Source organism: Falco rusticolus, chromosome 5 (assembly GCF_015220075.1).
Source record: "Falco rusticolus isolate bFalRus1 chromosome 5, bFalRus1.pri, whole genome shotgun sequence".
NCBI lineage: Eukaryota > Metazoa > Chordata > Aves > Falconiformes > Falconidae > Falco > Falco rusticolus.
This window is the reverse complement of record NC_051191.1, coordinates 24,882,741-24,906,517: the sequence shown is the minus strand read 5'-3', so window position 1 is coordinate 24,906,517 and position 23,777 is coordinate 24,882,741. Positions and strand designations below refer to the sequence as shown.

Here is a 23,777-nt window from a genome sequence, read left to right as displayed (position 1 = left end):
CTAAAACAAACATCCTCTTCTAGGTCCAGTGCCAAACACAGCATTGACTGAAGGCTCTCAAAATCCAGAATGTTAAACCAAGGTTGGATCTGGCCAGTCATCTCTGCTCATCCTTTCTATAAATCCTGAAGTGTGTGTTAGTTTTATGGCACAGTCATAAACCAGCCAAATGTAGAAGTAAATGACCTCATACCAGCTATCTCTCTGCAGATAGATTCACTTGGCAGATAGCCAGGAATTGATTGACACACATCTTACGGAACTAGAGTTAATTAATATGTCTACCAATTCCCAAATGGATCTCAGGAAGCAGAGAATCTGTTTAATGCAGTAAGCAATGACATACTGTGTGTGGTCAAGAGACAATCACTAATTGCCAAGAATGCATTCTGGAATAAAGCATTAAAGGGGGGGGGGGGGCGGGGGGGAACACCTTTCCACTTTGCAGCTCCTTTATCTGTTCACAACCTTATGCTTCGAACATTTTAAAGACTTATGTTTCAAATATCAAAAGACATTTTTATAGGGAAAAATGGTTCCCAGACTACAAAGTCAACACTCAAAAGGTCTGTTAATTTTTCTACAAGAAGAGATTCTGATTTTTAAATAACCGAGTCCTCATTCATTTAACAATGAAGTCTTTATTTTCAGGGAAATCTGCAAACCTGAATTGCAAAACCATAAGGTAACTTGAAAGGGCTGTTCTTCGAAGATCACAGAAGCTGTAATGCAACTATGGATTCACCAGTAACACATATCCATAAAGCAGTCCATCGAGCAATATTGGGTAAGCCAGGGTGAAAACAAAGTAAAGTGGACTAATTTATATTACACACTCATCTTAACAGGAAAAGATTGGCTTTTCTGCAGAGAAAGAGTATTAAAATGGAGCACAGAGACATTCTAATCAAATCTTCAGCCAGAAAAACTTGCATAGTCCTGTTGCTTTCTGTCCGTGATACTGTTTCTCACCAGGGAAGACCATGTTTATCTATTTATTATGATGGTCACTGACAAAACAGTACAAAAGCTACTGCAAGATTTCTGAAACACTAAGCAAAAATCAGCAAGCTACAGATTTTTTAAAAAAAAATATGAGGGAAAAGAGAGAAAAAAAGTGATTTATTTCTCACTAAAAAACAAGGAAACAAAACCTAGGTCACATATGAAAACCCGTCAGTGTGTTAGGACAAATCTGAGAAGTGGGATTTATGAATGTGTGATGCTATTTTAATTCCCAGCTGGGAGAAAGCTGCTGTGGTGCCAAACTGTACGGACTGGTAGGAGACTAAAGGACAGAGCTGGGCCCAGAATAAAACACACAGGCTGAACTACCCCTCTTATAACTGGTATACATCCCAACCAAACAAAAAGACGGTGCCATTCATATCATGAGCCAGGTAGAATGGGCTTACTCGTATTTATTTAAGCCCCTGGGGGAAAAGATGCTGTGCAGGGGAGAAAAGGACAGATTCTGCTGTGATTTATCAATCAGCACGTCAGCACCTGATGCAGGAGCAGGTCTTACCGGATCTGTTCACCAAGCCACAGAAACCTGGAAGAGCACATTTTGGCAGGACGAGATCATGGCTAAACACCAATAAGGATTAAAAAGAGGAAAAGGAAAAATACTGTTTTAAGATAGTTTACCTCAGGATGGCTTCCAACTTCAACATAGGTGCAGACTGGATGAAAAGCTCCTGTTCCACAAGCATACAAGTGGGTTTGGTTGTAAGCCTTAAGCACCTTGATGAAATTAGCACATTCTCTCTGCAAAGAAAAGGGAGGGAAAAAAATGTATCCACAGAGTTAATTCAGTGATTACGACTAAGGGGAGCTCTTCCATGTTAGGGATATATGGCTAAATGAACAGGTTTTAAAAGTGTGATCATTTCATGCTGTTTAAAGCTTGTTTACTGCTAAGCATTTAATAAATAGCCTGATTTAGGTTCTCATTTAAATATCTTTGGTTGGCATTTAATTAAGCATCCACCCCTGAAGAAAAGATTACACACAAAAAAAATTTCCTAATTCTTGTCTCAAACATGCTTCATCTTTGTAATTTATGCTATTGCCATGTTTGTAAGACAAAACCCATTTATAGAAATGTGTCAGAATGAAATAATGAAGAAAAATGGACCAACTGTTTGCTTGTATTCAATTAAGTAACAGTTAGAAAAAAGATGGGCCAGATGGAAGGAGTTGATGAAAAACAAATCATTGATATAACATTTCTAACAATAATATGAATGTTGCCTCACCCCCAACTGCCCGTGTTCAGGGGCCAGTTTTACAAGGATGTATACATGTGTACAAAGCTTTAGTGCAATTATTGGCAGCCCCTAGAATATAACTTACAAGACTTGAACTTAACCTTTTCTACCTAAGTAAATTACCCATCGTGAGTCATTCCAGTTCTCAGTGATTAAAAACTTAATAGCAACACTAACAATCCCTAGTACAAACATTATCTGTTATCTGTTAACAAAAATGTCATTATAAATGCCTAATGTTATTAAAATGGAAATGTGTAACCTAATAGTCAAGATGTCAACTTCTTCCATTTATTTCATAGTTTTGTTTTAATCGGGTCTAACCAAATGATGAAAATGCCTGTAAATCAGTCTACTGACACAATTAGAAAAAATGGATTTCAAATAGGAGAACAGTAAGAACACTGAAATAAAATAACCATGTCCAGAAAAGTTTGTGTTTAAAATGAAGGGGACTTTTCTATGCATATTTGATGACTTTTTTTGGTACAGCACTCAGCTGTACCTCTCCACGTGGACCAGGGCCCATAGAAACACCACCTGAGCTACCACCTCCAGAGAAATCTCATTAACTGGCATCACTCATCTCTGTAACTTGCTTGCTAATTAAACCAGATACTCTGAAACACAAATTAATGGCTCTGCTAGGAGAATGCATGTGCAATCTGAGGCATGCCTTAGGCCACCACAGGGAAAATCAACGAACTTACACAGATAAAATACCGATTCCCTGCCTTACACAAAGGACTGTACTGAAATGACATCGCTCTTCCAATTTTATTGTTTATCTGCATAACAGATAATGATAATGTATTAAAAGGAGCACCCAGAGAAAAGTATACTGAATCTTACTATGTCCTTGGCTTACTGCTGATAATTTATGTTATCTTTCCAACTGAGATGGAAGAGAAAAGAGAGATAGTTACGGTAATCCAACAGGAAATTGAAAGAAATAGAGATGGATGTTGCTAGGGGTCTCTCTTAATTCTTTCCATTCTGACCTTTCTTAATAAAAACACACACGATTTCTGGTACAGATGTATTCTTCCTCCCACACATACATAAACGTGAACACACATTTATTATATGTATATGTACATGTATCTACGGACTGCTCTTCACTGTCACAGTAGCAGAGTACTAAAGCAAATACCTGGTATAAATCACCAAAATTATAAAGTAGATTTCGATATTTTTCTTAATGCTGTTGTCCTTTTTCCTTTTAATAAAAGAAATATGCAAAAACCATGAAAGTGTTTTAGTATTTCAATGCTTGCAAGAGTAAAAATGGGCAAACACCACAAATTCATGTGACACTAAATATTAACAAAATTGAAATAGATCCTTTCTTAAATTCTGATATTCTGTGTTACAGATGAGAATCTGACTTTGGCTGTATAATTTGAAACTGACCAGTGATCTGTGCACTATTAAATAATTCAGAATTTTCTCATTTAGAGTTGTATCTGGCCAAATTCAATCGCACCACTGTTCAGCAGGACTGTGTTTTGCCCTGTCTGGTTTGATGTACCATAATTTCAGAAATGTCTTTGTGGTCTGCTACTATGCTTTATTAAAGCTTTAAAAAATTGCCTACCTGAAGAACTTGAAATGTTAGAGGCCAGTGGACACATACCTTTGCAAAATGCTGTGAGTACATGAGCTAGACCCACAGCCAGTGTGAATCAACACAGACTGAGCTGATTTCAGAGGAGCTATTCTGATTTACAGCAACGCGCCACCTGTGACTCTATATGCACTTACGCACTTGCTAAATACTGTTCAGCTGCTTATCTGTAATGTACAGCAAGAGGGTATTAGATAGCTAATACTTTAAAGGTGAGGTGGAAAACCCTGCTTAGTTTAGGGACAGAGTCTTTGATTTCTATGGATAGAAATTAAGAAAAATTCATCAGCTTCACTGAATTATTCTAATTTAGCCTATGGGAGTGAGGGGTGGGGGCAATTAACTCTATCATAGCTATATTTGTGCTTGAAGTGTTCAGAATTGAGAGTAGTGTAAATGTGTTAATAGCAATAAAGTTACTCTGGATTTATAATACATTTCCAAAAGCAGATTTGGCTTATTCACCCCTGCTTTTAAGCTCTCCTTCATTCCTGTGCAACATATTTTTTACCATAGCTGCCTGAGAAAAACACAACCTAGTTAAACAATGAGGAAGGTAAATACCTACAGCAATAAACTTTTGACTCTGACAAATAAATGTACATAACATTTAAAGTTTCTGGTCCAGTTCAGACTGCTTCCCTGTGTTTTATAGCTATATAAAGGAACCATTAAGGTCTATTCAGTAAATTCTCATACACCTATCTAACAGATTAGGTTTCTTTATATATTTTACATGGTTGTAAAAAAATAAATAAAGAGGGGTATTAAACCACAAAAAATGACATCAAAGTAAAGTTACAGTTCTGATTCAAGCCTTTGTCAACTCGGGAATTTCAAAGTGAAGTTTCTGCCCTGCCTGGGAGAAGGTGTTATTCTCCCTGGAACAATAGCAACAGGCGCATATTTCCATTGCAGACTAATCACATTCCTTCCTCCATCTAATTGTGCTTAAGTATAGCTGCACAGGTACAGCATCACGTGTGAAAATGTTGTGCCCATGCATTTAGTATTCTGAACATAGCAAGAGTTTGCTTTGCAATGATGAATATTAGGTTTTCCTGGGTTTTGTGCCTCGGGGATGAAAAAGCTTCCCATGGACCTGTAATACACCGACTTTAACAGCTTTGAATGGTTTCCTCGGACTCTAAAATTCAGCATACATTTAGGACGAGGCAGATATTCTGATCAGGGGATGTGTGTGTGCATTGAATGCAACGTGGGTCTGCCATCACATGAGACCTGGGTGACTGACTCCCATTTTCCCCAATCCTGCTCTCGTGGCAAGGCTCCTACAATGGCATTCAGGCACTGCCAGGGCTCAAACCTGGCAGACAGCTCTGCTGGTCCCGACACCGCTGGCTACATCAACTTGACTACAAAGCAGCTCTCCGACCCCCTTGGCTGGAGGCCTGGAATGACTTGGGTGTCTCTAACTGGGTTTGTCCCACTTGGCAACAGCATCTCCCCCTGCCAGACCCCTGGGCCAGCGCTATATTGCTAGTGTGAAGGTCTCTGCCAGCAGAACGAGGCATTTCACTACATAATCTCAGAGAATAAGGCACTGGAAAGGAGACAAAGATGACAAAGGAAATGCAGTATCTTGGTAAAATACAGCAGACGGCAGAAAATATCCACTGGAGGAGGAGGAAGTAACCCGAAGCCAGAATCTGTAAGGAACAAATTGTCTGGGGATTCAAACACTCTGTCTGCGTGGGAGTCCATCCAGCCCCTCCATACCTTTGTATCCATCTTCATGTTCCCCAGGAAATTGATGTTGTTTAAAGGGAACATATTCTGGACATATCCACACCCTTTGGATAATGCTTTTTATCAAGTACAATAGCCACAGGAAGAAAACTGGACTCTAAAAAAATTGTTTTCCAGGTGGAAATCAGGGTAGGGGTTTTTTTCATATGTGAAAGCAGAGTGGTGTGGGAGTTTACTTTCAGCCCAATAATGTGAATGAAAATGAATGCAAGGTTTGCAAAGTTCTCTGTAGGCAGGAAAGTATTACTTGGATGAGTTATGAAAACAAATCTTAAAGAAGAGGAGCACTGGAATCACTGTAGCGAATCATTATAAATTCTTCCACCTCATAATCCTGTTTATTATAATGGGCAGCTTAATATCAAGAAACTTTTCTTGTCTACATAAAGCTAAACACTGGTTTATGCCCTAAAGCTTGAGTTTATATATACGTACATAAAGTAGAAAGCATAAGCGATTGCATATGGTACAGAATGATTAAGGTAGATATTCAAATAGAAAATTAGGTACATCATGTGGGAGTTACTGCAGTCCTTAAAACCCCCATTCATTTATCTTGCCTACCCCTGGAGAGGATTAATCTTCATTTATATTTCAATAAATGGTATAAGGTTTCCCCAAGAGCTGTAGGTTCTGCCTTTGGCCTTGTACAGAAGTACCTCTGTCTTCAAATCCAAGCAGCTAAGCCCCTACATCATGTCCAAGACCTTTTAGCATAGCCAGTGAGGTCTTTCTCTCTCTGCCCTGACAGAGGGAACTTCTTTAGATAGCTACTTTTAAAATGTTTTTACAGGGTAACTGCTGGATCTGCTTCTGCAAACAGTCCTGTGATGGCACGATTGGCAATATCCTCCAAAGCACAGCTGAAGAAATGGCTCATGCCCAGTCCCGGCTCTGCCACGTGCCATAGCTGAAGCACACCCCAGATGTGGGGCACAATCCAGTCTCTTTCTCTGCTTGAGGGAATATGGACCGTATCCCTCACTGAAGACCAAGCAGATACTCCAGGCTTTCCCAGGGCTAGTTTGGCATGTAAGGACACAAGGACTCCAAGTGAAGCCGTTCTACCTTGTGTCCAGGAGTTAAAGGTTCATGTGTTCACCAAGGAGTTAAAGGCTCATGTGGTCACCAGGCAGGACCACTGCCCCAGAAGTTTGCTGGGCATTCCTGAGAGAGAAATAGGTTTTAACTTCAGGTATGCTATGGACATTTACACTTCCTCTAAACTTGTCTGAGGAGGTTATGGGATTCGGACCCCCAGCTCCATATTGACAGTTTATTGAAAGTGGCTAAAACCATTTGCATCATACTGCAGTAACACAGCCAAAGCACCAACCCCACGGCACATTCTGCTCTGCTGAACTCCTACTTGTAGAACAAAATGAGAAATTATTAGACTGTCACTTACATTCAGAGTGTGAATTAAAGTCAAAGAGGTCCAATGTGTCAGGACAGAGAGACGCTGAGCATATATATACACATATAATGTGTGTGCACATATATATAATATATACATCATATATCAAATACACACATATAATGTGTATATATATAATATGCATAATGTATATATACATAGTATAAATACATTATATACTATGTATAAGGGCAGAGGGCCTGTCTTGAAGAGAAGGTAAAGTATTAATTAAGTTTTCCAGAAGGGCACCCACTATATGAAGATCAATGTCTGACTTCCTAACCAAACACACACATTTATTTTTTAAGAGTTTTCTAATATTTATATACCAAATTGATAGAAGAGCTTATGCAGAGAGAGATTAGCCTGAAAAAATAAATTACAAAGAAAATGTCGTAAACTAAAAGCATAGGAGCCAAATGCAGAAAGACTGGAAAACAAACACTACAGATATGTAACACTGATTAGTCTGTGTTATGCAGACTTTTCCCGGACAGTTACAAAAATAAAGTCCATCCATCTGTCAAAACATCTGCTCCGTGTATTAAAATTAAAACAGAATTTAGCTGGTTTTTATGAGTTTCCAGTAATTATCACTCCTCCAGAAGCCTGGAACTTACAGCCTTCGATCTGGATTACTGATGCAGCAAAGAGTTTTTAATAACATCTTTTTAAGTAGAAGTTAAAGGGTAAGTCCCTGTGACCAACTAATATCCAGATTTTTCTCCTTATTTTAAGAAAGCTGGGTTTTCTTTTCTTTTTTTTTTTTTTTTTAACCAACATTGATATCCATACTGCTTCTCAGATATTACAGCAAATGCAAATGGGCAGATTATGCAGGGCAATAAGTAGAAGGCTAACTAATCCATTACAGTATCATTAACTTCAACAGTTTTCTGCCAATTTAATCCCGATAAGGATCAGACCCTGTAATACGTTCTCCCTTTATTTCAGCCTTCTCACATAGCCAAGTGATTAAAATATCAGAAGGCTTTGTCTAAACTGGATGGACAAGGGGATTTAAAGCTATCGTCTAACAGCTGGATGAACTAAATAAATATGTGCTTTTTCTTTCAAATCAGAATGGATGGACAGTTTCCATATAAAGTTGCATGCATGAGTTTAATTAATATGTTTAGGTTGGGGTTGGTGGGTTTTTGTTGTTCTTTTTCTTTTCTTCTTCTTCTTCTTCTTCTGCCCAATTACTTGAATTCTCAAATGACGAGGTCAGGGATATCCATGGAGAATAAGTAATCCCTGATATTACTGCTGTCATTCAAATTTATCACACTGCTGAAAGATGTTCCAGACTTATCAGGCAGCCTTTTAACTTCTCTCTTTTGCTAGTGGGCTACTATCAGCTGCAATCAGTCCAGTCTGTATTGGTTAGGTATCCTTCTCAGCAGCACTGTTTCAAGGAAAATATTTCTGGCGTGTTAGCGCAATAAGCACACGTGTGATTGCCATGTACGCAGGTGATGGACTCTCAGCTAGATCCAGCAAACACTTTAGCATGTCAGTAAGCGTGTACAAGAAAATCCTGTTCAGAGTGAGCTCTACATGGCAAGTGCTTTCACAGCTCTTGCTGCTTGTCTGCAAGTTTTTGTGAAATGCAGTAACATCACTTAAACATTATTACTGTTTCCCTCTTTCTATTACAGTAACACTTAGAAAAATACTGGTGAAAGAGCACAATCTGCCTAAACAGGCCCAGAACACGCAGGGAGCAAAGCAAAAGATTCCAGTCCTGTTAAAATGCAATGACCTTTTAAAATTTTATTTTATCGGGACAAGCTAGTTGGCAAGGCTGCTGCAAAGCTGTTGTGCTAAGTGCTGCATTGGCAGCAACGGGACAGTCCCCGAGTACTAGAAACTGTGTACCAGCCCTGGTGGGTGGGGAAACGGTGCCTGGCACCTGTACTTGATGAGATAACCTTCTAGCTGAACCTGTACAGGCAGGTGCATCATTTTACAGCGGGGGAGGCCAGATGACATGAAAATATTTGCAGACTGCGTTTTATTCCTGTGCGCCCCTTGCAATATGGATCAATAACATAATTTCCATCCCTGTTCTGTCATTGTTTTACCTTGCAATTAGCAGGATCAATGTTTTAGAGTCCTACCCTCTGAAAAAGAACCAGTCAGCAGTGCTGGGTGAAGTCAGTTGAGCAGCTCAGGTGTTGGGGTCTGTGTTACAGAAAGGGCTCTCTATTAACTTATGTCCCCATTAGTCAGAGCCCTATAAGCAGTGTGTGTGCATACACAAATCCAATATAAACCTACAGTATGCAGAGGTAAACAAAATATCTGGTCTCTTTTATAAATCTATGTTATTTTGTGGACTGAATTCTAATTGTACTTGTCTTCCCGTCTCAGAGCTTTGAAAATGCTGACAGATCCCCATATTCAGTGGCCCTTCTATTGGATCGTGATCTGGAGGGCTTGACCTTTCTGGAGATGGCAGAAATGACACTACTCTTATGCATGGTGACCGCTGCCAACGTTGCAGAGGAACCATTGATTAATTCCATATCTAGATTTTCCTCTGCTGTCAAGATGTGCCCTGAGTAGTTTCAGGTGCTGATGAGGGTTGATAAGACATTTTCAGTTGCCTGGTACAGCTTACTGTACTTCCAGTTATCTTTCCAATTCATTCATGCCTGTTATCTCTCTGATTTTTTGATATGACAAGAGTTCATGAGAATATTTAAAACGTATAATTTACTCAAGTTGCAGGATGTCTGCATGAATTTAAACCTTTAAAGCACCAAGACCAGAAAAAAGAAGCCAGCTAACAAAGCATATGATAAAAAAAAAGCCACTGAAAAAAGCAGATATATCCTGATTCCTTCAAGCCACAAAACCGCACGCCACATTAGCAAACAGCTGTATTGTCAGCACGCTTGCACAGCAGATGGAAAGCTCTTCTGGTTTTTCCTTTATGTTAGTGAGCACGAAACACAAAATGTCTCCCTGCCTGTCTACCCACCTACTCGCAAATCTGGTAGTCACTACTGGTACTTGGTCATTTGACCCAGAGTTTACCACTAAGGCTAAGCATGGAGGTAGCTCAGCCAGGCAGAATACTCCCTAGGGTCTGTCCTCAAAACAGTCTTCAGCCAGAAACCATTAGGAGAAGTCATTAGAAGCCATGCTTTAAAGATGCCTCCCTTGACTGCCCAGGCTAAACACATCAGTCCTTCAGATCTCCATCGTCAGCGCTCACCATCTGACTTAGTCGTCTTGGGAAGTAAAATTTCTCCCATTTTTTCCACATCAAGTATATTCAAATTACAAGACATGTTTCCAGTCCTTACATCTGCATTTAGCAGATGCAGATAATAATTGCTCTGGACCTGTGAACAGCTAGAGGGATGCCAAGAAAAGGCTGTAGCACTACATACCTGATCTAATGACCATTTCATATTTTTATACACCAGGTTAATGCACAGCTAACAAGACAGAACAAAATCTTTTGTGGGTGCAGTCTGGCACACAAGTGGGTTTTCAGGGTTTTGCAGCCTGATCACTGTATACTAAACCTTTCCATGAGTGTTAGCAAGTTTCCTTTATTTTCGATTGTTTTTTCTTTCAGTAGCGTGCACTTCCTACAGCACAGAATGAATTTATTTAAGGAACAGAAGAGTATTTCAGGAATAACTCACAGCATTGGGAAGCTTTGAGGTGAAGCGGAAGCCAGTTCTTTTCTGACCCTAACTTTAAAACAAAATTGGTTTTGCTATGTAAACCTGTCCCACATTGTGGGCATGGCTTTATTAGCAAAGAAATGAACAATACTGTCCGGTTTCAGCTTAAGCAGTCTCACTGAGCCCAGCAGCAATTTAAGTTGCAACCGCAGCAAATCTGAAGAGTCACTCTCATCTCTCCTATCTGGGTGGGGTAATCACCTGTCTCCTGGAGAAATCAGATTACACCCCGCCTTTCCGAGTAGGTTCAACACCTGCTAATGGGGTGGAGTATTTCAGACAAACAGGTTGTCAAGCCTGTTATAGGCATATAAAGCACTTTGGCTCCATACCAGTCAGTTTGCCTTTATTCAGCATGCTACAAGGCATATCCCGTAAGGACTTCCGCTCACCGCCACCTCGGAAAAATGCACTCAAAACTTCTGTGTTGAAAGTGAATGCAAAACCATGAAGCGCTGAAAGGAAGCAAAAGACTGTAACACCTTTAAGCGGGAGTTGCTTAGCCATATGTGTGCCTCTAAATAAGCGCACTCTGTAAGACAGATTATGGAGTTACGTGTGCCTTACTGTGGGAATCCAGAAATTTGTGTGTGGATATTGAACTGTTTTGACACCACAGAAAGATACTGAGCAGTGAAACCTTAAGTGACAGAAGTTTCAAATGCCCATTCAGACAAAATTTGGCACCAAAGTGAAATTGTTGAAACGAGTTTGCTGAGCGGTTTTGGGGGTTGGGTTGATGTTAGATTTTTTTTTTCTTTGTTGGTTTGGGGGGGGGTGTTGTTTGTTTTTGTGGTTTTGGTTGTTTTATATATATATATGTATGTATGTATGTATGTATATGTATACACACATGATACATGTAAACCAACCAAAAGTTTTGGAAGACACTAATCAGGAGGGAATTATCGAAGGGAAAAAAAGATCAATAGATGATTTGATCCAACACAAATCCCATCAATCACTCAGAAAAAGAAAAGAAAGCCAACAAACGCAAGAGGGAAAGATACAGACTCACTCTTTATTTACTGTTCTTAACTTTTCTTGTTCCACCATCTTCAGAATACAACACTTTCTCTGCACTGAAAAGGTTTCTTTAAAGATCTTCTGTTGACATGAAGGTGTGGCAACTGAACAAAGCATTAGCTTTGACATAGGAAATAATTGTGTATCATTTCCTAGGTTATTTAAAGAACTTTCCCTTTAGTTCATTTACTTATTACAAAAGCAAAAAGACAATATTTTAGACTTGTGTGCAGCAGGGAGGAGTTTAGTAAGACCTATATTTGGTGTATGTTAAGTCACAGGACCACAGAAAAAAAAAATCAGTTCTGTACTAATGTAATAGAGACATAGTGACCATATCTTGAGTATAGAGAAACTGTGATACGTGATCTTTCAGAGCAGACCTACCTTTAATTTTTAAACTATCCTTTCTTTTATTAAAGCAACAGAAAATCCCCAAAATAAACCAACCAAACAACCAAACAAAAAACCCCAGTCTGTTTGCTAAAATAGAATGTGAAGCAAATTCAGGAAAAAAAAAAAAAAAAAAAAAGAGATGTGCCTGGCGCCAAAGGAAAGGCTTTTCTCTAACTTCATGAGCTTCAGTCTGAAGCCCTGAAAGGAAACAAGGACTAAACATATTGATCATTTTTACTAGTTGTCCAGTTAATGTATTTCTCTGGAAAGAAATGTACAAAGAACACATTTACTCTGTCCACCCTGGGATGCAATAAATCACAACAAGGAATTACCCAACATAAATTTGAAATAGCAACAGCTGGTAACTCAGCTGTAAATAAAAGTAATTCTCAGACTTTGCCAAGGCCAAACAAGGGCTCATGAGGACACCTATTGATAGAACATTAAGCCCCATAACTTTGGGAATTATTTTTCCTCATTCCTCCTTTACTTCCCCTTTGCTAACTCTGTGACTTTGCATTTCAAAATATAAAAGAAAGGAAACATTTCTGCAAGACTGCATTAAATCTGCTGAATATTAAGTTTCCTTCAGAAGCAAATTTCTGTAGTCACACCTATAAACAGAAATAAGCCCAAAATTGGAAAATTAGCTTTCTCGTTGAACTGTATCAATTTGTTCCCCACACTGAAAGACTCAAATGAATTCCCATGATACATAAGTGGGTAAAATATGAAAATATGAACAACCGCCAACTTTGTTCTTCCTCTATATAAGTACACAAGTTATGACCTTAGAGTAACTGATTTGCCTTGGTCAGTTCATATAAAGAAATATATGCAAATGCCTAAATGAACACAAGCTGTAGGATCAACATCTGAACGCAGAGTCATAAATGAAGCTTTATGCTGGTGGGTGTGTTGTGGGGGTCCATCCAAGAACTGGAGCTACCACAACGAGAATTTCCCTGGGGGTGGAATTCTGTTTGAGCGCTCCACGGAACTTTGAAAGACTCCAGTGTAACATATATATGTATGTATGTATGTATTTATTTTATTTATTTTTTTTTTTTGCTAAGCTCAGTTCACCTCAAAGTGAGGGGTTGTAGGGTTTTTTTCATCCCACACCCCCCACCAACCCCACCCCAACCCCACCTTTCTCTTTTGTTTGTAGTCTACGCAATGCACTTTTATGCCGCAGCAATATTAAAGCAGCACACTACTTACAAAAAGTCTCACTCACCACCCCAACGGTAAGAAATGCTTTGGTAGGAAATCATGCCCACATTAAAGATTGTGGATGAGATGGAGCAGTGAGCAGCTTTCAAGCTAAGGAACTCAGCATACTAACTGGGGCAGCTGATGGAGTCGAAAGGTGTATGCAGTGGCAGTATTTGTCTTACAAATGGCTCAAAAGTCACATTTCTTCTTGTAGTAGGTAATACCGACAGTAAGTTCTGTCCCTAACCTCAGCGGGGGTCCATTGCTTTGGATTTTTGCTCACTCTACCCCTCCCTATTCCCAGAGGACATTCACCTTTCACTTTTCCCCAGGCTGGATCAGGGTCCTGAGCCTTTAGGCTCTGTCCAAGGATTTCAGTGCTGTGCTGGAGACAGGGAGCCAGAAAGAAAATGGGGATGGCAGTGAGGGGTGGTGGATGGAAAGCTGGGAATCTGGCTGTAGATATCCTCCAAAGGAAGAACCCTGGCACAAAGGGATGAGCTTCTCTTTGGCACACCCAAAGGGCCAGGCGTAATTGAACCAGAAAAATTGTGCCTGTCAGATGAATTTAGAAGCCAGCTTTCTAGATCCAGCCAGCATTGTATATTTAGTTTTCAGATTCCCTCTTCAGATCTTTGTTTACAATAACAGATGAAAAGAATTACTTTTACTTTCTGCCTCCGTGGTCTTCTATTTCCCCTAAGGCAACAACAATAATAAAATGAGTTAAAGGGAATAGTACTCATTTATTGCCAACTTTGTTTTTCCAAAGTATCACCAGATATGGCTGAAGGACACTTGCTAAGTTACATATCTTTTTTTTTTTTTTTTTTTTCTCCTTTTTCGTCTTTCTTTTCAGATGAAATCATTGCACACTGATGGATCTATAAGCCTATGGAATTACTAATCTTCCTGTGATTTAGGGAAGGGCTGGAAAACTTTAAAGGAAGCATAAACCAAGATGGCATACAAACATTTTGGCTTAAATTAAGTATTATCATAACAAATGACATGGTGAATTAATTTACAGCCATGTGATTCTACCTGCATGAACCATAAACTCAACAATAAAGTGCCAGCCACATTTAAATACAAAAAAGCACGTGCAGAATATAGCTCTATCACGTGTAGCATAGAGTCTTGCCGCTTTTTCACTGGGAACAGGTTTCTGATCTAAAGTGATTCCAAATTACCACCAAGAGAACTATCAAGTATAAAAAAGTCAGTCACAGTTGAATTCAGGTAAGAGTTAATAACTAGGTAAAACATAATGACAATTAAATAGCCCAAGTAGAAGTCTGTTGCCTATAAATTATAATACAGTCAGTGCTAATGCACACACAATCGGGCTGATACACTTTAGCTGTTAAGGGAAATGACACGAAAGTGTGATTCTCTGTATGGACCTTCTTGTTCACGTGACAGAGAATATGTAGAAGTTCGCTGGGCACCATGTAAAAGTACTTGCTACTCTTTGTGTCTGTTTGTATATCAACATTCATTTCTCACCCGACACATCCAGGGAGAAGCAAGTTTCATACAGCATGCAAAGTGCATATAAGTATCCGTCATCACATAGCTTGTCCTATGTAACTTTGTTAGAGTACCCATTGAAATTTTAAAGATTTACACATGTCAAGGCCAGAAGAGACCATTTCAACAGTTTAATTTAAGCTGGGATCTTTACAAGCGGCTAAATAAATTAGAAATCACACTTGAAAATCACACTTGAAAACAACTTCCTAAGGTGCCCTTCAGGAACACATCTTTAAAGCTTTCAAGTTGTAGAAATCTATCATACCCTTTGAGAGGGGTTTCTCTGATCAATTGTGTACCACATGAACTACTGCTATGCTGCCTCAGACAAACCTAGTGCAGAGCTGTATCGACTAAACAGCAGCCAAAACTTTTAAACCAACAGTAAATTAATAGTTTAAGGACTAGATTAGCTTTCCAGTCAAGAAGCTACCCCTACCATAGCCCTACCTGCAAAACTAACTAGTGTTTCTGGTAACTTTTGCAAATCACCCAAGCTTTGCTTTGCTGGTTTATGACATCCCAGGAATATCAAAGTGGAATTGTAGCAACCTTTTTTTTTCTTTTCTTTTCTTTTTTCTCAGTTACCTATTATTTAACCCATATGTAATACGGAGGTTGCCATGTGTTTCTGCTGGGTCCCAGGTGCCTGTGGGATCTTAAAACCAAAATATTGAGGCTCACTAGTGAGGGATATGACTAGCAGCATGTCTGTACTGGAAGTTCAGTATAAAAGCTGAGAAGTATTCTGAAAAGACTTGTCTTCTTTGATTATTACAAAGGTCTGGTCAGGAATCATGAGAAATATTCACAGGACTTAGAGCAACCAGAATAGATCACATGAGAGACTGAAGTCCAGAATAGCAAGAAATCCTCACAGAATTGCTCTTTTAGATGAATTATGTAATCAAATATCTTCTTTGTTATTTATAGTCTTTAATTTTTCATGAACAATGTTACTTTGGTTCTTGTGATACTCTATATTGAGGAAATGGAAATATATTGTAATATTAGGTACTTACTATAATATTAGGGATTATAATTACAATTTTATTGGGAAAAAAAATCTATATTTTGTGGGAAAGCATAGCAGTTAACTTCTATCAGAGAGTCCTGCTGTAAGTATTGCATAGCCAGGGGAGTCCCTCAGCCTCTTTTCTAAGCTTTCCCATATTAAAAAAAAAAGAAAAAAAGATCCAAAGCATACTTTAAAACGTTTGTCTATCTATACAGTGAGCAAAGCTTAACTAATTGACATATACTAAGCATTTTAAGAAACAGAAATGAAAATGACTGCTCAAGGAACGCAGGGATGCCAGGAGAGTGGGTCCAGCCCAGGATGGCTGCGCTCTGCCAGACCCTGTGAGGGCTGTCCCCAGCTCCAAACCCACCACACTGAGACGGGCATGACTGACAGCATCAGTATCAGGAATCCCTCTGAAGGAGTGCAAACGACAGTAAATTACCACTGATAATTATGAGAGGAAATCTCGGAGGTCATAGTTGAGGTTAGCAGCAGGGCAGAGCTGGGGTTAGGCTTGTGCTGCAGCTGCTGCAGTGCACCTGGCCTATTAGTGGGGACTTGCATTTTCAGCACTGACTTCCCCGGGAGATCAATAATTTAAAAAAAGTGATTTTTTTTTTTTTTTTTAAGAAAAAGACCTCAATGCAGAAGTATAGACTGTCATGCAGAAAGTTTTGAACCGTCACAAGTGAGGAGTATCTAATATCTTAGCAGCGGTACATGCTGAAAGCAATATTAAATCAAGCGTGGTTTATACGCCACACTATTTGTCCTCTATTTCTCTTGTTCCCTCTAATGAGAGTCTGTTGAGTTATTTTTATGGCCTTTATATTTCCCACTCCCAAGGTACTGACAATAGCTTTAAGTAATAAATGAGGGAGGAATAAGTTTCTTAAATGATCCATAATCTTCATCTATAATTACAGTTAAGGCAGTTACATTGAATATTTCATAAGGCACTGTTTCATGGCAAGAATAGGTAGCTGTCAATATTTAAAGGTGATGACCAGAACACACCAAAATATATATTCCATCTTTCCAGTTGCCTACGAAAACTGGACACATGTCACATAAAACCTGTACATTTTTCGTAATTTTTTTTAATGTCTTACCTACACTTGTAGAGCTCTCTAAAAATTTTAAAAAAGAAAGCAAAACCACCCCCAACAACCCATATATGTGAAAAAATATTTCTGAAAACCAATTATTTGATTTTAGTCACATTTTGCTATACTACTGTTACCCTCAGTTTGGGCTGCACTGTATCCTGAGCTCTCTGCTCCTGTTCTGGCTTATACTTTTCCACCAGCCCACGGAAGTGCTGCTTCTAATGCACACACAAAGGATCAGAGCATGCAGCTAATGTGCAAGGGGCACACGCTGCACTGGAGTGTGGTACAGGCTTCACCTTTCATCCAGATCAGCAGGTATAGCTGTCCCAATATCACAGGAAGCAAAAGAATCAAGGTGAATAAAACAGTTGCAGCACAAATAGTCCTCTCAAGCTTACCACAGTCAGAGGACGGGGACCTGAACTTCCCAGCTCACTCCAGAATAATAGTGTCTCTCTATTTACAATGAAGGGGTTGGAATCAGCCTAGCGCAACGTATAAAACATACTCTTCCTTACTGTTGTGATTTTCTAAAAAGATTCATTACAAAATAAAAGAGTACATAATAAAGTACAAAATAAAAGAGTGAATCTTTTATTAATTTTCTAGGTTTCAACCCCAGCTATAAAAATATCTACTTAATATCACAATAGTATAAAATCAAGTTGCAAGGTTAGTTAATTTGCCTGGACATTTACCACTAGCCTTTTTTTTTTAAAAAAAAACACCTTGAATATCAGATATTCTAGTTCTCACCTTGCAAAGCACTCCTGAAAATTATTTGTGAACAAAAAGATGGATTAATATAAATGTATTATTTATGTGTAATGAGAAAGCCCAAGTATCTGTCCTGTCACATATGTAGCTTAGCCCATACTTCTTATTTTTTACTTAATCCACCTCTACTGTTCGCAAATGGCTTTTTATGAAGACAACTGTCCTCTATGGCCTAAGCAAAAACCGATGAAACTGGTTTTATCATGACCTAGGAAATTATTCAAATGAAGCTCTCTAGAGACATATGGTTGGCATTATGAATATTTTACAGAATCATCTCTGAAAATCAGGCCAATAGCATATACACATGGGGCCAAGTTCCACTCTCAGTTATACCTTGGCAACATCACTGATTTCCCATTTGGCTACGCTACGCAAGTATTTGTTTGGCTTACTGCATGCATGTATTTTTTATCTTGTTTTCCCTTCTTCAGCCCTGCCTTCCCATTTCCCATATTGTACTTAAGAAGTTATCATCAGTGTGGAATGATTACTATTTGGGGGCTGCTGGCTGTGTCTCTCCTACTTCATAAACACAGAATAAGATGTACACAGGAACGAGGGAAAATGTACAGAAAATTATATCTAATGCAATAGTGTCTTTCCTGAGGCACTGCAACGGATGCAGAATGTTAAAACCACTTTGACTTCAACTTTGACTTCAGTCTTGCTATGATCTCCATGCAGGAAAAATGCTCAGGGAAACCCACTGACTCCACTGAGATGCCAGAAAGAGAAAGCATTTCTTGGGACTCACTGTAGGACTGGGAACGGGAGCAGGGCAAAAATAGGTTGAAATATGATGTATCCTAAGATCAGGAGACAAGTATACAAGGGTTACTATTTCTCATTCTGATGTTTCTCCTCCCTTCTCTTGTAAATAAATTCTATTTCCTTTGCATGATTTCCATTTATAAATTTAGAACCTTGGTCACAAAGACAAAATTTAATTATTTTGAATAAGAAGGCTGAGATAACTCAAGACTGACTTATGATCAAATGTGTGACCTTACAGAGGAGGAAAAATTATTCAAGAATTAGCACAATAAGACATAATAAAATATTTACAATTTTTTATAAAATAAAAATATGCTAAAAAGATTTGTACTTACCAGAATATCTTTTCCAGCCCACTTGCACTCATCCCTTCGGGAATGAGATACAGGCCAAACAATCTAAAGACACAGAACAAAAATCACATTGTGTTATTTCATGCTTCCATAATCACAAATTGCAGGCCAAATGCTACAGTGTGCCTTTACCCAGTTTCTCTTTTCCCCACTCTTGTCCTTATTTCCTTTTCTTCCATAAACTCTGATGACAAATAAATGAAACAATAGGAGCAAAATAGGGATATTAGGAATCACAGTAAAAACAATCTTGAAATATAGTCTGTCTTGTGATTCTCAGCAGTGAATCTCGGATACCAACAATAACAGGGTTGACTCTTCATTAAGTGAGTGTTCTTTTACTGTTTTTAATCTGATGTAATGGAATGGGGACTGAGAGCAAAAAATTGGAGATCCTTACTAACAATAAGTCGGGTCTATGGGAAATGCGATCTCATGTTAGAGTTACAGCATCAGAAATGAGGTGTTTCCCTCTTCAGTGCATCTACTATTTCACTCTTTTTATTGCATTTAATTAATTAAATAATAAAAAGGAAGCCATAGTATTTGAAAAGTATCACACCATCAAAATAGAAATGTTCATGCGGTTCCTATAGAGCTACCCTAACACAAGTAAATCTAACCTGGGGTTTACTGTAGTGTTTGTTTAGCAGAAAATGGATCTCACCTCATACAGAGAAAATCCAGAGACCCTCACAGTCAATTATTCATGTTTTTTTGAAAAGCTTTTAGGAATTACATATAGAATAAAACATGATCTTCCCATAAAATGCCAGGCTATTCATTTGGGAGCCTCAGATAATGCAATATGAATGGCCATAAGTCTGGATTACAGCCTTGGTGTTCAATATAGTTTGTTAAAAGAAAGTAAAAGGCAAAGTACTGAAAAAGAAATGAAAAAAGAATGAATATGGATGACAGAAGAGGTCGAAGGAGAAGTTATATATGACATTTGAAAACACATTTTGCAACCATGTTTTTAAATTCCAAATTTTCTAAAAACTTAATGAAATCCAAACAGTGATTGAACATCTTAAGTCTATAAAATAAGGCTGAAAATTTTATGACCACATTCTCTCTCCAAGGATTCCTGCTACTTCCTGTTTCTATTCTCAGCTTAAAATGTGCAAAGACATGTGAAAATTTAAATTTACTAGGTTGAAAAACATTAACCAAACTTCTGAGGTCTCCCAAAAGGAACAGTTCAAGTTCAGTTCAACTTTTGAGCAAAGATTCCTATACTATTCAAAGCAGTGTTCTAATCCATAAAACGAAAGGCTAGGTGTTCTTTTTCCTTATTCTCACAGCACAATATTTCCCTCTAATTTGTTTCAAAAGTCAGCTAAATTGAACCGCTTCTAATAGACTGGGAAGTTTGGCTTTTGGAGTTGTGCTCCTTCACAGTCATATGTTGCTATCAGCATTTAGACAGAAATCTTTGCTCTTTTTTACACGGTGGAAGTAACAACTGGTGAAGCTGGAGCTGAAGTGCAGCACTGGCTGTGCTGTAATTTTGATCAGAGTTTCTTCTGTGGTTCTCCTGCCTTTAATAAGCAGATACCTAAATTCTTTAAGCCTTTTTATCTATATTTTTAAGTTGAAATTGTAAGTCTGCTCTTCACGTCTGTTGCCAACATTCAGTTCCATGTTACCAACAATTCTTTATTTAATATAGCAATATTTGTACATAATTTCAAATAGCCTTCTAAAGGTATCTGAATATGTAAGTATGTAAGATACAATTCCTCCCATTCTACAGAGCTGTTTTCTGCAATGGAAACACCTTCTTTCCTCTAATTATTCCAGATGTTTTGCACATTAAGCTATCAATCCCTCAGAGAATTCAAATAAATAGCTAGTTTCCTTTATAGCTGCTCTAAAGAGAATAGAAAAGAAAATACCCAGTTTTCCTTTTATCCTTTTTTCCTTAGAGAATACAAATGAATAGCCTGTCTTCCCTCTGAACAGAAAACACAAGGTATTTATTGCTATCATCTTAGGAAGTTAATAGTCAAATGGGCAAAAGGTCAGGAACACCAAGAAAAAAAATAAATCCCTGGGTATTGAAGCAATATATCTCTCATAAAAGGGTACTCTCTGTATTTTAAAATGTGCCATCAAAAAACTTAATATAACAAATAAAACATCCATCCCATCGTTTACCTTCTTAGCATTTTGTCTTATTAAAATAAATGAAAAATTATTATTTTTTTTAATTTAGACTCCAACAAAAGAACATCACTTTAGTGATTGTCAGCTTTTAATTCGTTGCCAATATTTACTGGAAAATTATACTCTCCACCAAGAATGGCAAGATTTTATGGACTTAGTACTCTTTTATTAATAGTAAATCTATTCTGGTTTGAAAGCAGCAGAAGCAAAGTGCCTTCAAGTGCTGGGCTGAAGGACAGAAATAAACTCTCGGACTCTCAAACAGCTTTTTTTTTAATCTGTAAACAAATACAGAGTAATAAGGCCTTTTTGTGTAAACTGTCATAATAGTTTGGGGGTGTTAGCAGTAAACATGAAATTATGTCTTGTTTGGAAAATAGATGGATTATTCACTCATCATTTACTTTTTCATAGTCTGAAAAAAGTATTGTAGATTGTACCGTCATAGGTTATACGCTTATTATAAATTTCAGTCAGCAAATGCTTTCACTGTAACAGTATTCCTGACATCCAAACACTTACTACATAATTCACAAACTACCTGTGCTTGGCATAGTCTGAGTAATAACAATTCTGCAACATTAAAAGTCTATGTTTACATTGCACAAAACATGAATGAAAGTACCTTTTGATATTCCTTGATGTTAACCAGGTTGAAAGAAAATATGTGATCCTTTGCTCCAACGTACAGCCGACCGCGTTCTTCATCCAAGAGGAAGGTATGGTAACTGGAGCTATTAGCTAGTCCATTGAAATTGATTATATTGTTGGATTCCAACATTTCTGTAAGATAAAGGTAGTACTGTCATTGTCAATATGATCAAATAGAAGACAGGCTGATATTTTGACTTTTATAGATTTCATGTTAGGAAATTGTACTTACGGAGCAGAAACCAGCAAAAGCATTATGGACCTGGGCCCACGAATGTTTTTTATTTGAAGTTCCCAGACCCAAACTGCTTGTGAGATTCAGCTCTACACAAAGGTCAAAATGTCAGTGAAATCAATTAAAAGCCTGTATGAGGTTTTAGGTGGTAAAATTCTATCCATGTAACTCATCAACTGTTGGACAAAGTTCAGTTTTGTTCAGCGAGATTTACAAGAATAAACCTGAGGAAGACCAGCTGATAAAAAGCACATCTGAACACAAAATCGCCTACTTCCAGCTTACAACACTATTCAATGCAGATCTGTAAGTTATGAGAAAGGGTATAAGAACGACTGGTTGATGAGATAAAACAACATGTACAATCTATACTTACACATATTATCCTCCCAACTTACTGACACAGACAGAGTGTTGTTTCTTTGCTTGAAATTGTGTATTTATCCACCACAAGACTAAAACTAGAGAAGGTAATTTTGCTTCTGTTTAAACTCAAGAATAATCTTCTAGTTCTCAAACTTCACACAGAGCCGTTGCACTCTTCAAGGACAGGATTTTTTTTAAGAACATGAATCCGTAGAATCCTCTTAGCTAATCACAAACATTAACAAAGGCACATGCATCTTCCCCTAAACTGCTTAAAAATATTTTTTTTTTCCAATAAGATAATACAGACCATATTAGTATAATTTTTTGTGAAAGCACTTTTTCTTTATGCCTGTTTATCTACATTCTTATCGGGACCAAAGCCAAACCACCTCTATCATTTCAAGGCATGTCTGCACTAGACAGTCATCAATAAGGAACTTTTCCCGTGATGACAAATCCGACACAGTTCAGGCCTCGACCTTGTGATGTACGGAGGCGAACATGCAGTTTTAAGAGCAAGAGCAGTTCCTTCGATGCCAGTGCAGCTCCTCACACCGCACCCCTGAGGACAGATGAGAAAGGGAGCAAGTACATTGGGATCCAAGGGCTGATAGCTAGAAGGCATGGACAGCCCTTCAGGCATCTAAGGACTGTGTTAGCTGGGCCATACACGCAAGCCAAGGGGACGTGTGGCTCCTCTCAAAATAGCTGCCAAATGCTTAGATGTCTAGGCTTTGCCTGACAGCGCAGCTACCTGCTAGGACTTTGGTTTTCAGTAAGATCGATTCCATTTTCCACCATTACTCCAGTTAATGAGACTGTGTAAGATAGAATGCCCATGCTGATAAAAATCAGGGTGAAATTGCTGTTAAAACAGAAGCTTCTGCTTCATTTTCTTATTAAAATAATTTTCCTTCTTTTTTTTCCCTTCTTTTATTTTAACCAGGACAAAGAAGATGTTAGCTGGGGCTTTTTTGGACCTATATAATAGTGGTACTTATGATTCTACAGACTTTCAGTGCCTGCAGATTGGTAGTCCCACAGTTGTTAAACCTATTTTTCACATTTGCTTATACCAGGTGGATTTTGAAGCCCGCTGGTATAAAATGGTTAAAAAATACTAGGCAACAAATTCAAGGAAGACAAAGATAACACGAAGAGTTGCATATAGTTCAGGCTAGTTTTGCCCCAGCGTTCTTTGAGCTTATTTGGAAAAACTCTCACTGGCACCAAAAAGAGTTTGCGTAGCAGGACAGCAAAGTGTCAAGAGTATGCACTATATATTGTTCCTGATTCTATGTTTTCCCATTTGTATTACAGAATACTTTTTTAAT

General features: G+C 38.2%; 1 protein-coding gene across 1 annotated transcript in view; it reads right to left on the bottom strand.

Annotated features, from left to right (window-relative positions):
- Window positions 1–23,777, bottom strand: part of SEMA3A (semaphorin 3A) — a 170,150-nt gene that overhangs the window by 99,281 nt on the left and 47,092 nt on the right. The window contains exons 2-4 of the mRNA XM_037390047.1: window positions 21,814–21,971; window positions 18,999–19,061; window positions 1,651–1,770 (exon numbers count right to left, since the gene is read on the bottom strand). Coding sequence (XP_037245944.1) covers window positions 1,651–1,770; window positions 18,999–19,061; window positions 21,814–21,971 — 341 coding nt within the window. The remainder of the gene's footprint in view (window positions 1–1,650; window positions 1,771–18,998; window positions 19,062–21,813; window positions 21,972–23,777) is intronic.